General features: G+C 34.2%; 2 protein-coding genes across 10 annotated transcripts; one reads left to right on the top strand and one right to left on the bottom strand.

Moving 5' to 3' along the window:
- The first annotated feature begins 3,251 nt into the window (after positions 1–3,251).
- Positions 3,252–6,755, top strand: LOC114422933. Of its 2 annotated transcripts, none has more exons than XM_028389496.1 (6): positions 3,252–3,763; positions 4,732–5,315; positions 5,409–5,467; positions 5,825–5,923; positions 6,055–6,231; positions 6,353–6,755. In XM_028389496.1, exons 1-6 carry the CDS (start codon positions 3,324–3,326, stop codon positions 6,392–6,394), a joined length of 1,401 nt encoding a protein of 466 aa, XP_028245297.1. In that variant the 5' UTR covers positions 3,252–3,323; the 3' UTR covers positions 6,395–6,755. The 2 variants fall into 2 exon arrangements, with proteins under 2 accessions (XP_028245297.1, XP_028245298.1); XM_028389497.1 differs by having other exon boundaries at positions 3,256–3,763; positions 4,768–5,315.
- A 7,663-nt stretch (positions 6,756–14,418) lies between these two features.
- On the bottom strand, positions 14,419–23,933 carry LOC114422589. 8 transcript variants are annotated; one of them, XM_028389026.1, is made up of 8 exons: positions 23,807–23,933; positions 22,825–23,072; positions 22,034–22,194; positions 20,795–21,141; positions 18,931–20,699; positions 17,824–18,065; positions 15,027–15,134; positions 14,419–14,780 (listed from the first exon to the last, which is right to left on the bottom strand). In XM_028389026.1, the coding sequence occupies exons 3-5, from the start codon at positions 22,119–22,121 to the stop codon at positions 19,779–19,781; spliced, it is 1,356 nt and encodes a 451-aa protein (XP_028244827.1). In that variant the 5' UTR covers positions 22,122–22,194; positions 22,825–23,072; positions 23,807–23,933; the 3' UTR covers positions 14,419–14,780; positions 15,027–15,134; positions 17,824–18,065; positions 18,931–19,778. The 8 variants fall into 8 exon arrangements, with proteins under 8 accessions (XP_028244827.1, XP_028244824.1, XP_028244823.1 ...); XM_028389023.1 differs by having other exon boundaries at positions 15,027–15,137; positions 22,034–22,157; XM_028389022.1 differs by having other exon boundaries at positions 22,034–22,157.
- Between the last annotated feature and the right edge of the window lie 1,095 nt (positions 23,934–25,028).

Raw genomic sequence — 25,028 nt, 5'->3', positions numbered from 1 at the left:
CAAAATATCTACTACACTCATTTAAAAGTTTGGTTCTGTCTATAGCTTATCTCTGTCGGAAATATCTTATATATAAAAAAAGGATAAAGGTCCTGATTTTTTAGCTAAATCTACACTTTTTTGAAAGTTTGGTACTGTCAAAGCTTATATCAGTGTCTCTGAAGTGCTCATTTTTCAGTTAAATCTACAATTCTAATTTCTTTGGAAGTGTGGCACATGCCAGCTGATTTATATGCCATGTGGATATGAGTATGGTGTGTGTATAATTGAATAGATGTGATTGAGTTAGAAATTAAAAAATGTATGGAAAAACTTAGAGAAAAAAGAAGCACTAATATTAACTGAACAAATGTTTTTTAAGAAAAAAAAAGATTTAGTTTGTACCCAAGAAGTGCTAATCTCAAATCATAGAAAAAAAAAGATTTAGTTAGTACCCAAGAAGTAGCTAATCTCAAATCATAACTAGTTTTATTATTAGTGTGTAACCCAATCGTGTATCACTTTTTTTAAAATAATTTAAATAAGTATCTAAGTGTATTTTACATGTACCAATAAGAATTGAGATTAGTTATTACCTGTCTCTAATTAAAACTCGTGATTTCAATTTAAAATTACATGTAGGATTTTGAATTTCTCTATACTTCTTTTGATAAAAACGCACACACACGTACATTCTTCACCGTCTATTTCCTAGGTCAAAAAGCACCATCCATTACAATAAGAAATCGCACACCAACTAGTAATATAACAATTTAAAGTATATAAGTGGTAGGTAAATTTTTTTTAAAAGACTAAGTGGAAGATAATTCGTATATTATTATAAGTTGATTTTATAGAATTAAATTAGGTTCAAGTGATATTTTAAAATGATATTAGCATCTATCTAGTGTGTATTGCTTAAAATCATCAAATCATCCTATATAAAGTGTTTTGGACTATTAATAAAATTTTAGTTTTATAAAACTTAACGTCTCAGTTAGGTCAACTTAGTAATGAGTCACGGGTGATCATTGTTACCAGCACAATCATCACTAATGTGATTGCAAATACCACCAACACTATTGTTATTGTCACCATTGTTACCACTAACATTATCATCACTACTAATATTGTTATCATCACCATCATCATCCATGTCACTTTCACCGTTATCATTATCATCACCACCATTACGAACAACAACAATACCACCTTCATGACCACAACTACTAGCGTCATTGCGACCCTTACCAACATTGGTACCACCACTACTCCATACCAATATCATCGACATTACTATTACCACCATCATAACTAATATCACCTTCATCACTGTCACCACCACATCGTCACTATCACAACCAAATGTCACATCTATCGCATTGTTATTGTGATCATCACTATTATTTCTATTGTTGTTGTTTGTTGTTGATACCATCATCATCGTTATTATTGTCGTCGTCATCACACAAAAACACTCTAAGATTAGTTTTAATATAATATAAAACTTTAAAATAATTTATTTGAAACTATTTATATTTTAAAAATTGGTTTAATTTTTTGAAAAAAAACTAAAACTAAAAATTAAAAACCACCCAAAAAGACTCTTATAATCCTAAAAATTGATTTTATTTTTTTTTTTTAAAAATCATAACTTAATAAAACTCACAATCATACTGAACAACACACTAATTATTAGATACGTTAGTATCATACTTTTCAACATATTTTTTTATTATTAATGTTGTTGTTTGAAAGACAAAAGTATCTTTATTGGAGAGCAAATGCAAGAAATACTACAAAAAAAAAAAAGACACATGAACTATTTCTAAGGTATAAGTCTTATCTTGCTTCCAACGAAATCCCAAAACTCAATTCACCTAAGCTTTTGTTATCTACCGAAAAAGTATTTTACTAATTCCTCTGTCACACTAAATAATGGGAAGTCAAGCCTACGTATCCTTCTTGCACGTCGTAATGCATTTAAACAGCCAATTACAATATAATGGAGAAAGAAAAAGGACACAATAAAAATTGAAAACCATAATCATTTAGGCCATCTGGGTTAGTTGGTGAGTCTTACATCACCTCATCTAAAAATCAAAAGTATATTGATTATGATCTCTAAATGGAATAAGTGAAGGGTGAGGCTGATCTCAAATCAACTTAAGGCATGCAGTGTCCCCTTTTGAGGCATCAATCATCCTTCCCCAAGTCCACTTTTTGTTTACTTTTTCTTCTTCAGCTATATACATAAATCCACACTTCTGACATTTTCAGCCAATCCCTCCAATTAAAAGCAATAATTAGTGACAGCTATGTTCTAAGGGTACTACTAGTTTGTTTACTCTTTTTTTTTTTTTTTTCCCTTGAATAATTTTTATCCGCATATTCTTTTCCTCAAGTTCAAAATTATACATTCCAAAATAATGGCTTGACAAACTCGATTTGGGGCATGAAGACAACCGAAAGGGCAACACAGAATTGCATGTCCCACGCATGGTGCGAAAAGGAGGAAAAGAAAACACAATTCTCATTATGATGTCTGTGGGGACTTCAATTTCCAGCATAAGCATCTTTCCAGGTAAGGAAAGCAATTCTATCCCACCATGCATTTTCCCTTCAATTATCACACACCATTTGAGAGAAAGCAAAACCAATCGTAGGATATAAACAAAATTAACTTTGAGTATCATTTACTCTTTTTTTAAACTAATTTCTACCGTTCAGTTTTCAGTAAGTAAATTTTGAATTTATTTTTATTCACGTTTGATATAAAATATTTTTATATATTTATTTTCTTATCCGTAAAAATGAAGATAATTACCTAAACTTTTACAACTAATTCATGTACGAGTTAGACGTCTTCCGTAGACATTTAACTAATTAGAAATTATACTAAATATATTTTAAGTAAATACAATATAAGTATCTTGTAAAAAAATAATTGAAAATAAAGACACCACTCAAAGTAATTGACTAAATTCTTCAAAAGAAAAATAGTTATGACAAATTTACATCTATAAAAACACACACAAATATTTTTACATAAAATTAAATGAAGAATACCTAGTATGCCATACAATTACTTTTTAACATCTCTATAGATAATGTGAAAAGTATAAAAAATGAAAATAAATTGAAAAAAATATGGTAGTAGGAAAAAAAAAAGTGTAAAAGCCAATCAATGTCTTTTTCACAAATCACTTTATTTCTTCAAACTTTCTTTTAAAAAAAAATTATGCGTGCATTGCTCTTTCAACTATCACTCTATATATTAGCTCCATACATCAAACAATAATAATAAAAAAACAAAGCACACGCTCCACATTGGCATCGACTTAATGCGTGGTTTCCCTCGCCGGAGATCGGTGGAAAACCGGTCATCTTCCCGGCGGAGACCCTCCATCTTCTACGGCGCCGGCAATTCGGAATCTGTGGACGCCGACGACTTCGCCGACGTCTTTGGTGGCCCACCGCGAACTCTCCTTGCGCACAAATTCTCGAGCTCTGGTTCTTTTTACGAGGAAGTTTTCCGACCACCAGAGTTCACGTTCCCGGCACCTAAGGATGGCCGGAGCTTGCCGGTGTTCAGGATTCCGGCGAGGAATGAGGGATTTTACAGCGACATATTCAGGTCGGACGATGACCGAAGATCGAGAGAGCGGTCAAGGTCACTGTCGAAAGAGAATTCGTCGTCGGCGATGAGTTCGGAGGAGTTAAGCCCTCGCCGGCCGGCGATTGGAGATGACGTGGCACTTTCTGGTTTTGCTTCAAAGCTAAGGTACTTTTAAAAGTTGGGAGACCGAGAGACACACCACTGAGAACAAAACTGAAAACTCAACTGTTTTTTTTTTTCAATTTTACATCCATGCCCTTACAAAAATAAGTTAGTAATAAATTTTATAATTTTTGGATTCAATTCAAAAACTATTAAAGTTGTTTTTAACTTAACATGGAATCAAACATGAGAAAATTCACTAAAAATCATATTAATATATATTGTAACATGATTATAAAAAATCAAACGTTAAACAAAACACGAACTGAATACATGTTTGAATTTTACAGAGATTAAAAGTATTTTTACTTTTTTTTTTTTACAAAAAGAGTATTTTTACTTATAAAGTAATTATTTTCCTTTTTATTTTATATATTGAAATCAGCAATTGTATGTTGAAATTCATTAAAATACTTTTTTAATTTTAATCCAAACAGAATGGGATGAGAAGAATTTCTCTTATGTCCTGGTTTATTTTCAAAGCTGAATTTTTTGTTTTCTATTTCCATGTTGGAAGTGTTAGAGTTTAATTTCGATACGGCCAGAATTCAAAATTAGTTTAGATATGATATTAATTAAATTCTTATTTTTTCTAATTTTTTAATAGATATCTTAAACTGTAAATAATTGTTTTTGAAAAATTGAATTATCCGAAAAAATACTAAACAAATGTTATTGATATTTTTTTGTGCTTTTAATTGTTCAGTGGCTTGCCTATTCTAAACTTGTAAAATACTAGTAAAAAGAAGTGTTTTGTTTTTTCAGAATAAATTAACCGAATGTAATGAGCCAAGCTTGGTGAAGTTGGTGGTTATAGGAAGTAAACCATTCATGGCAGCCATTTCGTTAGTCAATACTTGTATGTCACTTTAATCTTCAACTATGTAGCCTTTCTAGTTTCCACAATAATGTTAATTTTTTAGGATTAGATTAAAGAATAAAAATGATTTCCTGAAACTGTGGTAATGCAGTAATGGAATTCTGAGTGTTCCAAATAATTGCTACAGGCCAATCAATATTCCATGGAGATGGAATCCATCCACTGTGATGCCTGAGGCTGAGGAATACACAAGTAAACTTGGGGTGCCCCTTTTTGCATGCAAGGATCAGTCATTTGAAATTCAGCATCAGGACAATGAATACAAGGAGAACTTCAGAAGCCCCCATTTAGGATCCTCAAGAAGAGCCTCATCCCCAGAAACCATTAGTCTTGAATCCAATTCATATCAAAGCACCAAAGTGTTCACTGATGACTGGGAGCTCAATTCCCCATTTTCTGTCGTCTCTTCGCTTTATCAAGAACCTGAGGCAAAATTTTCTGTGCATGATCGTGTGCTTTCAGACCAAATTATAGAAGATGATGATGACGACGACGACGACGATGATATTATGAGCTCCTATGTCATTGAACTCAACTCCAACCTCAGAAGGGAAGAGTGTGGAGAATCAGCCATTGATGAAGCAATTGCATGGGCCAAAGAGAAGTTTCAATCGCAAAGCTCTGATGAAGAATCAAGCATAAGAAACGATGGCAAAGAGCAAACTGTTGGAATAGGTGATTGTCTTGGCTAATAAAAAGTTTCATACAAAGTTAATGTATTCTGAAACAGTCAATAGCGGAAGCTTATGTTTGTATTGTATGATGCAGGAGGCTCTGATGCAAGTGAATACCATGACAATGGAATTGGAATAGTTCAAACTCAGGAGGTAATGTATTGGATAAGCCTAAATAAGTATCAGCATATCATATCATATAACTGATACAAAGCTTAATCAGATCCTTTATGAAAATAAATGTTTGAAATATGATGTTGGGTTGTAAAATTGAAAAAAAAAAGAGGCAACCATTTATTAAGAACGAAACTTTTTTCAAGTGATTTTGATTTAAACCATTCCATGCTCTGCCAATCGTTGAAAATTGATGACACAACCTCCAATTTCCCAAGATCACACTACTAGTTAATAAAAGATATTGTTCAAGAAATTACACATATTAGTGTTTCCTTTGTTTTCATTTCTATTTCCTCACAATAAAGCTTATTGATAGCTGTGCTTTATCTACAGAAGCAACAGACAGAAACAGAGAAGTTAGACAGAGATATAAGATTGTGGTCATCTGGCAAGGAAACAGATATTAGGCTACTACTTTCAACATTACATCATGTAAGATTTTCTTTGTTGATGATTTCCTATTACTGACAATATATGAAATCTTCCGTAGTTTTATACCCCATTTGAGTATACAGATAGATAACACAGGAGAATTGACCTGGTTATATTTTTTTCATTTCCAGATTCTAAGGCCTGAGAGTGGCTGGTATGCTATTCCTCCTAAGAGTCTATTAGAAAGCTCACAGGTGAAGAAGGCTTATCAGAAAGCAAGGTTATGCCTGCACCCAGACAAACTGCAGCAAAGAGGAGCAACACTCCTTCAGAAGTATGTAGCAGAGAAGGCTTTCTCAATTCTTCAGGTGTGAAAAATTTATAAACCATATATCATAAATTCTATTTCCACTTCTACCATTAAGTTTTTTTGTGGCAATAAAGAATGCTATGAGAATCAATGCTGATTCCAAATTCACATTGAAACAGGATGCATGGGCTGCATTCATTTCCATAGATGTTTCCTTCTAGCCAGTGGATGACTCTAATCTTGATAACTCAGTTTTGTCTTGAGATTTGTGGACAAACACCAAGCTTGACATTCGAAATGTCGGGAGTGTTTGTTGTTGACAAGCAGCATATATAGCTAAATACATGAAACTTGAACACATCAGCTCTTTTGTACAAATAGTTTACTGATGGATCTGCTGTTCTATTTATGTTTGTATCATAACTTCATAAGCTGTTTGTTGCTTTGGTAGGTATTGTTTCTGATGTAGTTAACAGAAGGTAATTTGATTGGCCTTAGTATTTGATTTGTATATGATATGAAATGGAAGCAAGAGTTAGTTTGTATGTGATTCATATGGAAACCTATAACCCTATTGCAACTCCATCTCGTTGACTACAGCCAAATTACATGTCATACTCAAGAGGTTTCAATCTCCTACATTTTATTAGGAAAAGAAAAACTATTCAATAACCAATATTAACACATGTAAATGCAATTACTATAAATTATTGAAAGAAAACTTATAACTACAATGTCTCAAATTCAATGCAATTATAAAATTAAGTTGGATGCCTTTGGATTAAAGGAAGGAGATAATGGAAAGAATAGATTCCGCTGTAACTCACAAAATTAGGGTTCTAGTACAGTGCTTTGTGTAAAAATTCTTAAAGGGTTTCCTAAACTATCAATGATAGGAAACAACAGGATCTTGAAATCTATGATTTTCACAAACAATCAATAAACAACAATAGATAATGATGATGTGTACCTTTCTCTTCAGGAACTTCTCTCCAGTGCACTTTGATTTCCTTGAAAGAGGAGAGAAATAAGATTTCACTTCCTTAGGCCTTTCTTTTCTGCCTCTCTCCGTTTGTGATGGCTATGGGTGAGAGAGAACACTTTCTGGTCAGGAAGGGGACCTTATTTCACGTTAGTGGGTATTAAGTCCCTTTTATAACCACTACTCCCATCAAGTAGCAGTTAACCCTAGAAACTTCTCCTATTAAGCCCAATTACAATTTAGCTCTTAATCGTTAATTATTTACTTATTAGTCCCTACATAAGTCACATGTCTCTCACATGATACATTAATTCTTACATTCTCCCACTTGGCTCATGTGACATTAATAAACATTATGGACTAAATAAATAAATAGATTAACTAACATAATGCGCATTAAAAATGGACTAAATTGTTCTATACACTGGGTACATCATAATTTCATGATTAAGAATATGAACCAATTCGAGTCATGGCGGTTGTACATCATCTAATCGACATAGTCCCTTCCATGTACTACAAATTAGTCTTTTCCTTAATATGATCATTAGTTAGGAGTACATAATTGGTCCAACATAATGTCTTCATTCAAGACAAAACCTGTTAACATTACTCTAACACAAACATGCATGCAAACATAGAGAATAGGTAATCAGAAACATATCATAATTGAGCTCAGAGTGTCAGCAAAATTACATAAGGTAAATTACACTTAATGATCATCAATAACAATAATGCCCATACTTTCAACATGTTCTATAATGTCTTGGGCAATAATCCCTTATTCAAAGGGTCAACTATCATAAGGTTTGTGCTAATATGTTCCATTGACACTCTTTGTTTCTGAACTTCTTCCTTCACGACAAAGTACCTCAATTTCATATGTTTAGCACCCTTAGAGTATTTGTCGTTCTTACAAAAAAATATTGCTGCGGAGTTATCACAATACATTTTCAGCGGCCTAGCAATACTGTCGACAATTCCAAGCCCTGAAATAAAGTTCCGCAGCCAATTAGCCTGAATTGTAGCCTCAAAACATACTACAAATTCAGCTCTCAGATGCAACAACAACTGATGCATACAAAATTACTTTCATTTGTTTTCGTTCCATATCATTTATAGGACATTGTGTGAGACTAACTCTGTCTCATTTCTAAATTAGAATAGGTGATGTTAAACACCTTTCCATCTTGAATCTCTATAGCACTTTATCGATATATATACTTTCTGAGATAAGCCTAACAATCCTTGTGATCTATTATGCAATATTTCTATCCCTATCACATAACTTACCTCACCCATATCTTTCACTTCAAAGTTTCTAGAGAGAAATTTCTTAGTCTCGTGAAGAAGATCAAGATCGTTTGCTACAAGCAAGATATCATCAATATACAGAATTAGAAAATAACCTTACTCCCACTGACCTTCAGATACATACACTGATAAACAATATTTTCCTTAAATCTAAAGGAAATAATGGTATCATTAAACCTCAAATACCATTGGCGGGAAACTTGCTTTAAGACTGTATATTGATTTCTTTAGTATGCACACCATATGTTCATTTCCTTCAACTGAGAACCCCATTGGTTGGTCCATACAAACATTCTCCTCTAAATCTCCTTTCAGAAAGGCGGTTTTCACATCTATTTGATGTAGCTCCAAGTCATAATGGGCTACTAATGCCATAATAATCCTGAAAGAATCCTTTCGTGAGACGGGTGAAAACGTCTCTTTATAATCAATGTCATCTTTCTGAGTAAATCCCTTAGCAACAAGTCTAGCCTTGTAACGTTCGATGTTGTCATGAGAGTCACGTTTAGTCTTGAAGACCCACTTACAACCAACTCTCTTACAACCCTTTGGTAATTCTAAAGGTTCCAAACACCGTTATGTTTCATGGAATCTATCTCTTCTTTCATGGCATTTAACCACTTCTTAGAACTATCACAACTTACAACTTGTGAAAACAAAACTGGATCATTATCATTAATGCTTAAGTCTGTTTCTGTTTCATGTAGGTATACCATATAATCATTCGAAATAGCTGCTCTCCTTTTCTCTTTGAGACCTTTTTAATGCTGCTTCTTGTGGTTCCTCCATAATAGGTTCATTATGCATCATGGGTTCATTATTGTGTTGCTCCTCTTCATTAATTTTGTAACAACAATTTAAAAAGAGCAATCACCTTACTGCTAGAGGCCCAAGTTAAAATGACTTGCACTCTAACTTCTTTAATTTCCACTTCTCGTAGAACTGTACTCCCACTGATTTCACCGTTTTCAATGAACCTTGCATTTCCAGTTTCGACAATTCTCATACTATGATTAGGACAATAAAACATATACCCCTTTGACTTTTCTAGATAACGAATGAAATATCCACTGATTGTTCTTGCATCCAATTTTCTTTCTTGCGGATTATAAATCCTTATTTTTGTCTGGCAACCCTAAACATGCAGGTGCCTTTTACTAGGTATCCTATTTGTCCACAGTTCAAAAGGTGTCTTTGGAACTGCCTTACTAGTAACCATGTTCAACAAATACATGGCAATTTTCAAGGCATACATCCACAAAGATACAGGTAAAGTCTAATTGATTAACATACTCCTAACCATATCCATTAAAGTTCTATTACGTATTTATGATACACCATTTTGTTGTGGTGTACCGGGAATTGTGTATTGCACACAAATGCACGTTTCTGAACAGCTTAGCAAATGGACCTGGGTGTTGCCCAGTTTTATCATATCTTCCGTAATACTCATCACCTCTATCATATCTAATAATTTTCACATTTATGTCTAATTGCCCTTTTATTTCATTGTAGTAAATTTCTAAGGCATCCATTGCCTAAGAAATCTCGGGCAGTAAGTAGACATAACCGTAATGTGAATAATCATCAATAATGGTGATAAAATATCATTCCTTTCCGAAAGAACTAACATCAAAAGGTCCACAAATATCAGTATGCACAATTTCAAGAAGCTGAGTGCTTCTTGTAGCTCTTTTCTTTGTATGTTTTGCTTGTTTTCCCTTAATACAACCCACACAAATATTTAGATCCATAAAATCTAGATAAGGAAGAATTTCATTCTTTATTAATCTTTCCATCCTTTCTCTAGAAATGTGACCTAAACGTTTATGCCACAAGAAAGCAGATCGTTCATTCACTAAACTATGTTTAGTGCCAACACTATGATGCAGAGTCAAAACAGTTTCAGCATGCAAACTGTCTAATTTCAATTTATATAAACCTCATAAAGGATACCAGTACCAATGAGATGATTATGCTTAAATACATTAAAACATTCATTACCAAAATTAAAAGAGTATGCAGTAACATCAAGTTTAGATAATGAAACTAAATTCCTAGATAAACTAGCTACATAAGGAGTTTCCAATAAATCTAAACGATGTCCAGTGTCGAGTTTTAAACAATAAGTCTCAACTGTTTCCACTGGAGCTTTCACTCTATTCCCCATGAAAAACAAACTTCTCATTTGGGCTTATGGTTTGGATGGTAAGGAATCTCTGCATAATGTTAGAAACATGAGTCATACATCCAAAATTAATCTATCATGTATCATGGAAAACTTCAGGTAAGTTTGATTCAAAACATACATGAGCATTAAGCTCACTTTTCTTTTCGAACTAAGACTTACACTTTAGACAATCCTTTTGGAAATGTCTTGATTTCACAAAATTGACAATTATTGTCCTTTGATACCTTTCTTCTGAATTTGCAAAGAGTCGTTATTGTTCTTTAATGACCCTTTGCCTTTATCATGCTTCTTCATAAATTTCTTTTCGAGCTCCTTGATTCCCTTGGTGGCTTACATAATGGACTAAGTGACTTCCTTGATTCTTAAGCCTCGTTTCTTCCTGAACTAACATACTATGCAATTCATGCACATTCCATTTATCTTTCATGGTATTATAGTTCATTTAGAACAGGCCAAACTCAGACGGTAATGAGTTTAGAATAAACTGAACAAGAAAGTTCTCATTCACAGCCATTATATTCCCAAGGTCTTAAGTCTTGCTGCAATGTTTGTCATCTCAATGACATGTTCATACATAGTACGTGAACCATCAAACTTCATGATGGTCAATGTACTCATTAATGTCCCAACAACAGACTTATCAATTGTTTGAGAATACTCTCCCACTAATCCCATAAACTTTTTAGCACTTTCGATTTTAGGGAGAGTTGTCTTAATACTGTCTACAACAGTCATTCTCATCAACATTAGACTGAGTCTGTTAGGTCTTTTCCAAGTTTTATAATAAATTTTCTCTTCATTGCTACTAACATCAATAATAGTAACAAATTTTTCTTCTAACATAGCAAGATGATGATCCAAAACACCGAGGTGAAATTGGACTTGCTCATTTCAGTTAGAGAAGTTAAGCCCATTAAAATTGGCTCAGATGATGCATAAGAATCCAATGAATTCAAAACATGTATTACATAATAAAATTCACATAAGTGTTTTGAGACATAAAATACATGTCATACATATGATTCATTCAGATAACGAATAATGTATATTGATGTTCTCCTTTGGGTGATACACCAACATACAACATACAAACATAATGATGCTAATAAAATTTTAACATTATTTGGCAATTAAATATGCACCAATTAGTAGTATCTATTTCCTTTGGGCATATAAATAAAACTAATGATACACACAAATCGCCTACAATTATATTCATTAATTATAAGAACAACTAATCAACCTTTGGGCGATCCATAAATGCCTTATAACAATGAATTTTAATTACCCATAAACCAATAACCATATAATTTAGCATCCATTATTCTATGAGTAATCAAAATAATCATTAATTTTGGAATTAAATAACCTTACAAATTTGGCCACTTTGGTGACTAACAAATTCAACACACATTTAATTCCAACCAAGTATAATTGAAATAATCATTAATTTGGAATTAAATAACCTTATAAATTTGGCCACTTTGGTGACTAACAAATTCAACATATATTTAATTCCAACCAAATATGTATGGTCTGTACATACTTATTGCTATTAACAATTCATAGTCATTTTATTAATTTCATTCCAGACCATAAAATAATATTTGCATTATGTTTTTACATTCCAACACGTTCAAGCAAATATGTAGCATATACATATATTTACTGCTACCAATAATTGCAAAACATTCACATTAATTTAATTACAGAACATAAATTTTCAATCCTTTAATCATGTTCAACAATAATTTTTTCGGAAAAAAAAAAAATCAAGTGGGATTGGAAATAGCAAACATAAGGTTGCAAATAGCAATTTCCAAAATTTCATATTTTTCCTACAACAAAACGTGCGCAACTTTTTAAAATTGAAATTAAATCTTTACCTTTAGGCACGCTTCCTTTCTTTTACCATTAGAAGTAAAAACTTTCTCCAAATTTAATATATACATGTCGTGCAACTTTCTCTCCCATAATCATAAGTTTTCAAATAATCTTTCTCCAAAAATTGGTATTCAACAATAATAAAAATATTGCCAATAAAATAATACATGCAGCAGAAAATAAAATTCCTAAATTTCATAATTAGGATTTATGCATAATTGAGAGAAATTGAATTATCCCTAAATTTCATAATTAGGGTTCATACATAATTGAAAGAAATTAAATTATCCCTAAATTTCATAATTAGGGTTCATGTATAATTGAAAGAAATTAAATCATTCTTGGAGAATCATAAATTTCATAACACATGCTCTGATACCACATGTAAAAATTCTTAAGGGGTTTCCTAAACTATCAATGATAGAAAACAACAGGATCTTGAAATCTATGGTTTTCACAAACAATCAATAAACAATAATAGATAATGATGTGTATCTATCTCTTCAGGAACTTCTCTCCAGTGCACTTTGATTTCCTTAAAAGATGAGAGAAATAAGATTTCACTTCCTTAGGTCTTTCTTTTCTGCCTCTCTCCGTTTGTTATGGCTATGGGTGAGAGAGAACACTTTCTGGTCAGGAAGGGAACCTTATTTTACGTTAGTGGGTATTAAGCCCCTTTTATAACCACTACTCCCATCAAGTAACAGTTAACCCTAGAAACTTCTCCTATTAAGTCCAATTACAATTTAGCTCTTAATCGTTAATTATTTACTTATTAGTCTCTACATAAGTCACATGTCTCTCACATGAGACATTAATTCTTACACTTTGCTTACATCAAAATGCGTTATCTCGAGGCAATTTTTTCTATCTGTTTATACAATATATAAAGTGTGTGTTTGGACACACATAAAATGCATATGTTATACTATAAATAATGTCAAACAGGGGAAATAATGAATGTGGATTCTCTGCAATCCCTTTTGTAACTACATGATTACTTTAGAGTTTAATTTTAATATGCTATCAATGTAACTAATTAAAAATCTTTGTAACCAATTTGGCAAAAAGGATAAAAGAGAAGATTTTCATGAAAAAGTGTGACTCATGCCAATTGGAGGACCTCTTACTCATATCTTAGCAGTTCCAAGTTATCAAACAGCTTTTATAATTAGAACGTTATGGTTGATCGCTACAAAAGTAAACCCTTCTTAACTTTTTATAATTTTCAACTTCCAGAAGTATCACAAATATACACATGCCCACAAGGGAACGATTATCCTGTGCTACGATGTCAGTCTGAATTTTACATTTCATTATAAAAGTGGTTCACTTTACAAAATTATAAGGAAACGCAAAGTTGGTTATCCTTACATCTAATTGACTTTTATTTGAATTATTTCTCAATCAGCACAAGGTCTCGTAACACTTTCAATTATAATGTCAAGGAATTTACCTTAGTTGGTTAACTCAATTAGTTGAATAAAATGCATAAATAAATAAAAAAACTTTCAACTATAACTATATCTAGTTTAAATGGAGAAAAGAGTCCTGCAAGAGTTTGGTATAAGTGGGTGGCTTTCAATCAGGCTTTTGGGCTTATCAGATGGCATCCCCAGGGGTGGCGTGGGTTGTTCAATTAGAAGGAAGTGAAGGATAATGGGAAGAGAAGCCGAGAGAAAAGTCAGAGAAGAGTGCAAAAGCAAGGAACGGCTCGTGCAACTGGCGTTGTAGACGGAAAATAGGAGTGATATGTCATGCCATTGCGGGATGACATGTTCATGTTTGTTTTGAATTTGACATATATGATCACCTCAGTAATGAAATGACCAAATACACATTTATTCAGTAGTAAAAATGTACACCACTTGAAATTTAAACAGAACGGAAAAATTTTAAGAAAATTCTAATTAACACGTTACAGAAGGGCCAAAGGTCTAGACGCAATTCCACCATAAAAGGAATTTCCAGTATTTACAACTTTTAATTTAATGCTCAAATTGCAGACAAATTTTTGAAGTAAATAAATAGTTTGATAAAAACTATCATTGATTGGCAACACAGAATAATGCAAGATTCCAGTTCTGCTGAACAACCGGTTTCCCTTGTGGCATTAGCATGTGCAAAAGCCGGGAGAAAAGTAACATTTCTGCTACAATCTCACTGAGTTTTAGCAAGGGAAACTGAAAAATGCAAGAATACCACGTATAGCTTGGTCCAATACGCCTCTACAATGCTACAAAAGTTAGGACAACAAAAGAGTTAGAGAAAACAGGGCAATGCACAAGTTTGAGTAGAAAAAAGTAAAGAAGGGTTCTTCCACCTTCGATTTAAGGTGAGTAAAGTTTGTGAGAAACTTTAATTTAAATTTATGAGTGGATACATCCTTACTTTTCTCATTTCACATGCTTAGCCAAATCTATAATGTAAAGTAACAACACTCACTTTCTTAAGATATAAGCCTATAACTTTAGCCACTTACAAGGAAATGGAAACTACCCAATACTCAAACAAAATCTCAGAGTTGACCATGGCTTCAGCTCATAGAGTGGTTGTGAAAGAGTTTTTGACCAGGTGCTTGCTGGTCATTCTGCTGCAACAGATTCAAGCCAGAGAAAATGAACACAAATTATTCAACGTAGGGTGCAAACATTAATGGATTAATTTAATTACAGAAACAAACAACATATGAAAAATTTATTACAAACACAGGAGTCCGTGTCTACAAGGATCAATTATGCCATAGGGCTCTATAAAATCATCAATAAATTTTTTTAAAGCAAGATATTGTGTATTGTTTTCTCCAAAAGTTTTTTGTCTTCCTCAGGTCCTCTCCACTTTTGGTTGGGATGTCTTCCATTTTACCTTACCTTCTCCAGAAGACTGATTTGAACTTATACCTAAACTAATTTTAGATTATAGGAGAAGCTTATTTCATTTTTTCTTCTTTTACAAGTGCTTATGGAAAAGCTTATCCAAACAGGATCTTAATGCATATCATAAGAATAAACAATACATAGACATTTTTCAATAAAGTGAGAGAGAACAGAGAAGAAAAAGAAGAAAGCTGATATTATTGATCTGAAAAGTTAGTTAGAGTTAGTTACAATTGAGGTATTTATAGACCTCTACGCAGCTTAACTAACCATAACTGATTCTAAATAATCCTAACTGAATTCTGACTAACTGATCCTATTGAGATGTAGTTAGAAAGGTCCTTACACTCCCTGAATTACTGACTAACACTGGATGGGTGCTGTTAGCTGTTAGCAAAAGCTAACAGCCCTTACAGTAGTTATTTATCACTGGATGGGTGCTGTTAGCAAAAGCTAACAGTCCTTACAATCAATATACAAAACTGTTTTCACAATTATACATTTACATACATTGATACCCCGCTCAAACTCAAGGGGGAGAGTTTTCATTGGAAACACTCTTCACATTGAGTTTGCCTCTAAGAGCTTCAAATCTTGATGCAGACAGAGGTTTAGTTAGAACATCAGCCTACTGATCCAGAGCTGAAATATGAACAAATGAAAGCTGCTTGACCAAAATCTTTTCCTTCACAAAAAACACATCAATCTCCATATGTTTTGTTCGACTGTGAAAAATTGGATTGTGAGCAATAGAAACAACACTTTGATTATCACAAAATATTACAGAAGTAGTGAAAGAAACTTGTAACTTTGTCAACAGAGTATGAATCCAAATCAATTCAGTAGAAGTCTGAGTTATGCTGCGATATTTAGCTTCAGTACTAGATCTGACAGTAACCTTTTGTTTGTGAGACCACCAAGAGACTAAGTTTGGGCTAAGAAAAATAGCAGTCCCTGAGGTAGAGCGCCTGTTATCCACATCAGATGCTCAATCAGAGCATCATAGAATGCTCGAATAGCCAAGGGATTTTTAACAAAAGCAGGCTGCAGAAGCAGACTATGAAACAGAGTACCTATGAGATATCTTAGAATCCTTTTCACCACTGTTTCTGTACCTTGTCCATCTACTTCTTCTGCATCTATCTCTGTTCAGCCTCCAATTTCTGAGTCTACTAAACATCTACTTCAGAATCTGTTTATACACCCAACTCTATCCCAGTTAACACTCACCCTATGCAAACAAGGTCTAAGTCTGGTATTCACAATCCTAGACACCCTTCACTTTTTCTCACTCATTCTGAGCCTAAAACTGTGAAACAAGCTCTGGCAAACAAAGATTGGCTCACTACTATGCAACAAGAGTATGATGCCTTGCTGAAAAATCACACCTGGGACTTAGTATCATTAACTCCAAAACCTGATACGAATGATTGAGACCTAGAACTCTTGATAACACGGACTTCGAAAGCGTAGACTGCAGCCAAACAAGAAGCGTTCGGTCTTGAACTTCCCAGGTTTCGTACTCTGGGTTGACACGATCAGCAATGCGATCATCCCCGGTGAGATAATGAGGTGGAACAACTAGATTAACAACAAATTGCTGCAACTTGTGTGATTTGATCACTGGTTCGACATGTTGTCACCAGTGAAGATAATTCAAATCATCAAGGTTCTCTGCAATAGAATTAGGAAACGAATGAGAAATGAGATTTGAAGGAGCGGAAGCCATGAAAGCACTGAACAGGACCTTGCGAAAACACAGCGATAACAAAAAATGGCTCTAGATACCATTTTTGATAAACTGAGAGAGAACAGAGAAGAAAAAGAAGAAGAAAACTGATATTATTGATTTGAAAAGGTTGGTTAGAGTTACTTACAATTGAAGCATTTATAGACCTCTACACAGCTGTACTAACCATAACTGATTCTAACTAATCCTAACCAAATTCTAACTAACTGATCCTGTTGAGATGCAGTTAGAAAGGTCCTTACACTCCCTGAATTACTGACTGACACTAGATGGGTGCTGTTAGCAAAAGCTAACATCCCTTACAATCAATATACAAAACTGTTTTCACAGTTATACATTTACATACACTGATACACATGGAAGTTGGTAAAGAAAATCTCAGTTTGTCACCTAAAGGAACCTAAAAAAATCTTCACATCCATCAAACAAAGTGGGCATCCGCAACATGGGCAAGAGAAATGTATTGGTCTAGTCTAGTCACATTGTATCAATAAAAAGCAGTTCGTAGAAGAAACTCAAACTTCCAAAAGAATAAAATGAAATAAATTCATGGCAATCTGCTCATGTCATGTATCATGTCTTATTGTTTATCTAAACAAAATTTACAATAAGGCAAAAATGGAAAAAACAAATGTCGAGTGAGACAGACAAACCTTGTACAAGGATGCAGCAGATTCAGATGGTACTGTTGGAATTGCATTGTGCCCCAGCGACAAAGCATCCAAAGCATCTAACGTCAGCTGCCAAACACTGAGGGCAATTGCATCACTACTTGGAACAGAACTAGCACAGCCAGCAGCAGCAACATTGCCATTCACCCAAGGGCAACATTGATTGTGATGCACAATAGGATCAAACTCTGCAGCTTCATAATTACTCTCTCCTTTTGGAGGGCCTAAAAAATTGCTCAATGTCAGTAGCTATGCTCCAAAAATATGTACAACTAATGAATGAAGTGCAACAGGAGTACAGGACCATTGAAGAAATAGAATATCCATTTACAGTTTGATGCTAGATGAAAAGTAGCAACAAGAGTATATATATACACCTATATTATAAATTAGAATAGATAATTGGAGAGTGATACTCTCGCTCTATCTACTCTCTTTAGACACTTGACATTCCCATTCCTGCTCCTCTCTTTTGGGGGTGCATTTCACATACTATTTTTGCAACTAGCCAAAAAATTTGTTTCTCAACAACCTGGCTATCTAAAACTACCCTCCATTTATCTTGTATATTTGGTTCTCAATGACAATAGTGAAATTTTAAAAAGCCACCTGGTTTTCATTTTTTCAAAGATTTGTAAAGGAAATGGTGGAAACCAAAACAATTGTGTTCACCATCTCCTATACAAATATTTGGGAATAGGAAATAAAAAAATAAAGTGGCATTTCACTAATTATTTCTGAAAACAGAAAATGTTTTCTCAAATAAACAGACCCTAAGTTTCATGGTAACATTTCAACAACAACAACAAAAAAAAAAAAAACTTTGCCCACTAGGTGAAGCTCACTACATGGATCACGCAACACAAATAAATTCTGTCATGAACCAAGTCTTCAAATTTTATTTAGATCCAAGTCTTTTTATTTGTCTTACCCAGAGTTTTTTCTTAGTCTTTCTCACCTCTAATTATTGGACTACCTCCATAATCCACTCTTTTTATTGGGATTTTCATTGATTTTCACTCACATGACCAAACCACTAAAGGGTAACAAGAAAAAAAAGTTCAAGACCATTAAAAGTACAGGGGTTACCTATCCCATTTGCAATGGCAAAATCTGATTCAGGGAGAGCACAATTGTTGGCAAATGATGATTTATCATGCTTCATGATCTCTTAGTATTTTCACAACCAGAATAAATATTAGCATCACAAGAACGAGAAGGGTGACTACTATTAGCAGGTAGAAGATTGCAGTTTTGACTAATCTTTTCACCACTTTCAACAGATTCTGTAGAGCAGCCAATTTTTGACCCACTGTCTGTTCTTCCTGCAGAGTGAGACATCATCTCCTGGCTATCACCAATAGGATCTTCCCTGTTCATATCAGGGATAAACTCATCCATTAGACCTGGATCTGAAACAGATTCACCTGTCTGTCCCTGGTTTTCAGCATCTTCTACTCTCTGTTCCATTTCACCAACAACACTATCAGCTCTGTGCACAGATATATCAGCCCCGTGGATTTCAGCTTCATGACTAGCACACATTCAAACACTCCCTCCACTGATGCCCAGACTAATTCCATCACGAGCCTGAGCAGTCACAGTTTCTGCATTGAAAAGTTCTTCCCCATAGTTTGTACCACTGACGCCCACATCACCACGGGCAACTTCAGTAGCTGTTTGTAAGCAAGTGCTTTGCTGAGCTTGATTGCTGTTATTCAGTTCAGATTTTTCATTCACGTCCACATTGCCATACATGCTAGAGGAGGGGAAATGAACATCATCAAGGTCTCCAGGGCAGTTTTCAACACTTTCCATAGAATCACCATTCACACTATGACATATTGTGTCCATTGCAATGACAGATGATGCACGGGTTGAGTCTCTAGCTGATTGGATACCCATTGGGCGTCACTACCTTGACGGTATGAAGAAACTCAATTTCCAGTAATGTAAGCCTCTAAACCCATTGACTGACTCGGACCGGCACCAGATGAGTCTCTTTGTTGAGGTGAACAATATGTGTCAAAAATATCAGAGTCATGTGCACGTTTTGAAGGACCAGCTGAATATTGTCCACCATCTGTAACTTCATCACCATCACGATCAATGACAGTTCCTTCTACACTATCAGCCTGCTGCTGCAGCCTAAGAACAGGCTGGTTATCTGAGCTCCCACCTTTTTCAAGATTTCTCTTACGCGAGCTTGGCCCATGTGATTCATATGAAGCTGCACGATCACCAATCTCGCTCCCTGAAGGCTGGCCGATCATTAAATCCCTTCCCATATCCTCATGAGTATATTCAGATGTTGCTGTCCTGCCCAAAGGAGTAAAAGGAAAACCCCTTGCCATGGTAAGATTTAGATCTAAATCTGTGTTCACCAACAATTTCCCCTCATTCGTTGTTGCAACTTCGTCACGGTCTTCAGTCTGATCTTTCTCTGTATCATCAGCTGCAATCCAACCACTGATTCCACTAGCTGCACTCGCTCCACGAGTCAATCGTATTTTTTTACTAGTATCAGGAATATCTATACTGTTAGATGCAAAACGAGCAGGACGAGGAACTGTCAGAAAATGTGAAATTCTAACTGTAGCACCACATAAGCTACAATCAAGCAAAGGTGACCTAGAGTCAAGTCTAGACTCCTTAAGAGGCGCCTTTGCCTTTCTGGCATCCAATTTAGTAGAAGCAGAAACTGCCTTTGACCCGGGATCTTGAGTAAGATGAAGTTGAGTCTTGCTTGGGCCAAAAGAATATCCATTTCTTTCAGATTGGGCAGAGTGTTCTTCACAATCTTGAACATTTAAACGCCAGCTTGATTCCCACCCACAAAGGCTTATAAGCTTCTGTGCCTGCCAAAATGAAGATACATTAATAGAAAATAAGCATGTAACAGAGTAGCAACAAAAGTATTAACAAGACATTAAAAAGAGAAAAAAAAACTTATGCGAGAGTATAAACAGTATGCCTCATCTTGAGCATTTTCAAGGTCAGATACAATGTCTGGTTTGATATCTACTTCTCCTGACATAAAATTCTGAGACTGTGATAGAAAGCGTTCAATTTGTGGGCCACGAGAAACAGACATCAACTCAATTGCAGAGATGGCTACCACAGGAAGGCAGTGAAATTGTACGAGTCCATCACATCTATCCTTGTAGCCCCCAATTAATGCAGATGGAGGAGTTGGAGGGAACTGCACTAAGCTTTCTGGACAGCTGTTTCCTTTCCAAAGGCAATTAACTTTATGACCCGAATCCAGCTGCCTGGCAAAGGATTCGCTGGCATTTTGAGCTTTGGCCATGACAATAAGAAAACAAGTTAAAAACAACTGATGAATATAATCAGCAACAACAGAGAACTCCTTTAGCCTAGTTACTGGATACAGTTTGCTTGAAAGCAAGATCAAAATAAGATTATATTTTTCTAACTCTTTGAAGAAAAAATATATAGAAAAAGATCTCAAATGATTTGAACAGAATAAGAGTTGCTTAGATATCAAGAGTAATAACTTATCTTGTATGCACAACTTACATACTGTCCCTTTGTTTTTATTTTTTATAAGCTCTTGTTATACAATACCCTATAGGAACCTTGAAACAAAGTGGTACAAGTAAAAATTGCATCCATTATTATTATACTTACATGCAAACTAGTCTTACATATAAAAAATAGCACACATGTACCCTCCACGGCCCAGTAACAAACATGAGCTGGACACCCTAGAGAAATAAAAAATATAATCTTTTCCCCATAAAATATTTCAGACGAATAGTCAAACTAATATGTATTAAATCTCATTTCATAGACAACAAATTATACAACATTTAGCTACACATTTTTAAACATATAAAACTTCACCTTGGCAGCATCATTGTTTTTTATACACTAAGTGAGGAAGGACTATATTTATGTTAGGGGATTTACAAGTTAACAATTGACAGTAGTTCTATGAAAGTAAAGCTACAATTGTGATTTTCATCCTATAATTTTCTCAAAAAAATTCCTCTTCTACATCTGCCCTGTATATAAGGTACCTCAACAAAGCACAACTTTTAACATCCATGATCCGCATGAAAGCATTGCCTGTTCTTATAATTTCTACCTCCAGTTATTAATATGCCACATTTTAGAGAAAACATAAAGTAGCCAAAAGTACTTAGATTACAAATTTGCAATCACCAACCTTCAGCTAATGTCCAAGATGGCAATGCTGTAAAACTCAGGCAAGAACCGCATGACTCGCAAGCAATTTTGTCTACTCCATTATTCATCCAGCCTTTCTGAGCACAAGCCAATGAACTGATGATCTGGAAGAAATTAAAGAGGACATGTGATCCCTGGAGACTGCATCATATCTACTTAGAAGATTTGGAGTGGCAAGTGTAACATATTAACTATGCATACTCAATAGATAAAGCTTATGCCCTAACAGATCAACATATCCTAGGACAACTACTTCATGCAAATGTGACAGATCCCAGATTTAAATTAATTTCAGTAGAGTAATAAGTAGAAAATTCACATCACTGAACACATTCAGTTGGATCCACACTTAGTGTCAAAGCTTTGAGTGTTACTAACCACCCAAATGTACCAAAAATATATATAACTGCACAATGCCTCCAAAGTTCAGCTGCCATTATTAGATTACAGGCTGTAAGTAGAACCAAGGTTTAAATTTATGGTCAAAAGGTGATACATGATACCGATTTTGTTTACATTGTATAACAATTTAAGTTCCTATCATAATCTATAAGGGTAATCATTACAAGTTTAAAACAAGCATATGCATTCTAGACTTTAGACATACAAGAAGCGACTCTTTGTCATCTAGGCCTACAGGATATCATTATTAAGATATTGAAGCATACGTGAATCAGTACCATACTACCCACAAGGAAAAGATGGACGAAAATGTAAATATACACATTGTGGCTGTAATATAATTAGGGGAAAACCATGGTCAGTTCAAACCTGAGGCTTCCCAAGCCAATTTGAAGGAATAAATGTAGCCAAACATCTTAATAAATCTCCTCTTTCCCAAGGTCTACATGAAGATCTTGAAGAACCAAAAAGCAGAACTGCCAGCACTTGTGCTCAATGAAGTCCATGGTGGTTGTGAACCAACACACGAGAGAGAAGCCGCTTTAGAGACTTGTCCATGACTTGACCCATCTATGCTGCCAACATTCATTGGAACAGCTGATGACGCCCCAGCAGAACTGATAAAATTATGAATAATACGTCAATTGAAAGGGTCAAATAAACAACATAATAAATAGAGAAAACAATTGAGTGTCTTATAAAAATATCACAATTTACAATCGCCACCCATACATCACATATGCATTAAGTTCAAGGAAAAAAATTGTATAGGGAGAGATATTAGTGTGACATCTATCAAGGAAAAAAATGACAAAATGGGACAAGGTAGCTTAGACACATGCGAAGGTCACTAGAGGCTCCGAAGCGGAGAGTGGATCGCAGTTTTTGTCCCTGTGAAAAGGGGTAGAGGAGGATTAAGGACATTGCAAAAATAAATATTAAAAAGAATCACGTAGTGACTATTGTTGTATCTGTTTTACACAAAGGAGATATATAATGGTGACGATTTAGCCCTCAGTGTGGGTACTTAGTAGAGAAATCACGCAAGTTAGCCTTGATTAGGAGGTAAGGGCATAAGCACAACATTTCAAAAGCACACAATTCGCAACAAAAACAGCACGACGCCGCTTTTTTTTTTTTTTTGGTTAATTAGATCCAATTCTCGAGGTGCAGGAGCAACAACAGCAAATAGTATTGCGTTTTACTGATCAATTGAAGTTGAAACCGAGCAAATTGAAAACAGCGGTTACAGAAATGCACGCAAAACGAAACGAAACCCTAATTTGGGAAGAATTGAATTCAACGCTTGCGAGGAAGAGAGAGAGAGAGAGAAGAAAGCAGTAGTTAGTACCTGGCAGCAGGTGTTGGATCAACGGTGCCTCCGGAGCTGATAACCTCTTCTCTCATTCTGGAATTCCGAAGCGTCAGAGCGCGTGGACTCCACTGCGAATACGAATATTATTTTACGATGCCAATGCCTGCGCCTGCATTATTTTTATCAAACCAATATAATAATGTTAAATCTTTCTCTAACATTCTTTTTTATTAACTTTTTTACTCCTTGTTAAATAAAAATATTAAATACAATTGTATTTTAAAATTTAAAAATATAAATAAAAAAATATTATCATTGTTAAATAGTTTTGAAATTACATATTTTTAAGTATAATATATAATGAATTATTTATTAATAATAAAAAATTAATTTCTGTTTTATTCCCTAACTATAAAAAAATTATTTAATATTCATCCTCTAAAATTTGGAATGCTATTTTCCCCCTAAAATTCATTTTAAGATATACTTTCCATCACACATACAGCAGCATATTAGATGTTTTGTTTTTTCTTTTAATGATCACACTGAAGTTAAAACTTAGCTGACCCTAGTCCAAGGAGCTAGAGTACATTAGAAGTTTAAATTAAGAGCACATAATACTTACCAAAACAGGACAACATATTATTATTTTTGTGTCACTATCAAAACTGAGTAACTGACCATCTTTTTTTGTGTTGACTGTTGAGAGACTCTTCTTTCCAAACCAAATGATATCTTGTAGTCTATTCTTATAGAACTGCAAACATTAACAATCCATTCCAAAGTCAAGTTAATAAGCAAGAAAAATCATTTATTACAAGAAAAACACATGGGGATAAAAGAATTCAGCATCAAAACATATCATTGTTCATTAAGGTTTATAGAACTTACCTTGTCAAATTTCTCAGTATCCCCACGGGTCTTTCCAATCTCAACCGCGTGAAAGAAAGGATCTGCCTCATAGATCATTAGAAAGTAGGAACATCTCTCACTAGTAACTTGAAACAATGCTCGTTTAAACTAAGTTTCATGAATTTATTGCTCATTTAAATCTGGAAATTTTAGGGATTGATAAACTAAATACAGTAAATGTATAATATTTTTTATTCTATTGACAGAAACTATCATCTATTTACAAGAATATCGAAATGAAAAATGAATATTTAATTGAAGAGGCCTCCATAGTAGGAGATTAAATATACTTTTTTTGTTCTTAATCCATTCTATATCAAATTGTCCTATTATAAATTTAAGTCAT

Source organism: Glycine soja, chromosome 8 (assembly GCF_004193775.1).
Source record: "Glycine soja cultivar W05 chromosome 8, ASM419377v2, whole genome shotgun sequence".
NCBI lineage: Eukaryota > Viridiplantae > Streptophyta > Magnoliopsida > Fabales > Fabaceae > Glycine > Glycine soja.
The sequence above is the reverse complement of the archived record's forward strand: the minus strand, read 5'-3'. Positions and strand labels throughout refer to the sequence as shown.

Coding starts and splice junctions, on each gene's coding strand:
- LOC114422933 (XM_028389496.1), top strand. CDS start 3,324: ATGCGTGGTTTCCCTCGCCGGAGATCGGTGGAAAACCGGTCATCTTCC. Junction 5,468..5,824: donor GAATAGTTCAAACTCAGGAG/GTAATGTATTGG, acceptor CTTTATCTACAG/AAGCAACAGACAGAAACAGA. Junction 6,232..6,352: donor AGGCTTTCTCAATTCTTCAG/GTGTGAAAAATT, acceptor ACATTGAAACAG/GATGCATGGGCTGCATTCAT.
- LOC114422589 (XM_028389026.1), bottom strand. CDS start 22,121: ATGAATAATGGAGTAGACAAAATTGCTTGCGAGTCATGCGGTTCTTGC. Junction 21,142..22,033: donor ATCTTGGACATTAGCTGAAG/GTTGGTGATTGC, acceptor TCATGGCCAAAG/CTCAAAATGCCAGCGAATCC. Junction 20,700..20,794: donor CATACTGTTTATACTCTCGC/ATAAGTTTTTTT, acceptor TCATTTTGGCAG/GCACAGAAGCTTATAAGCCT.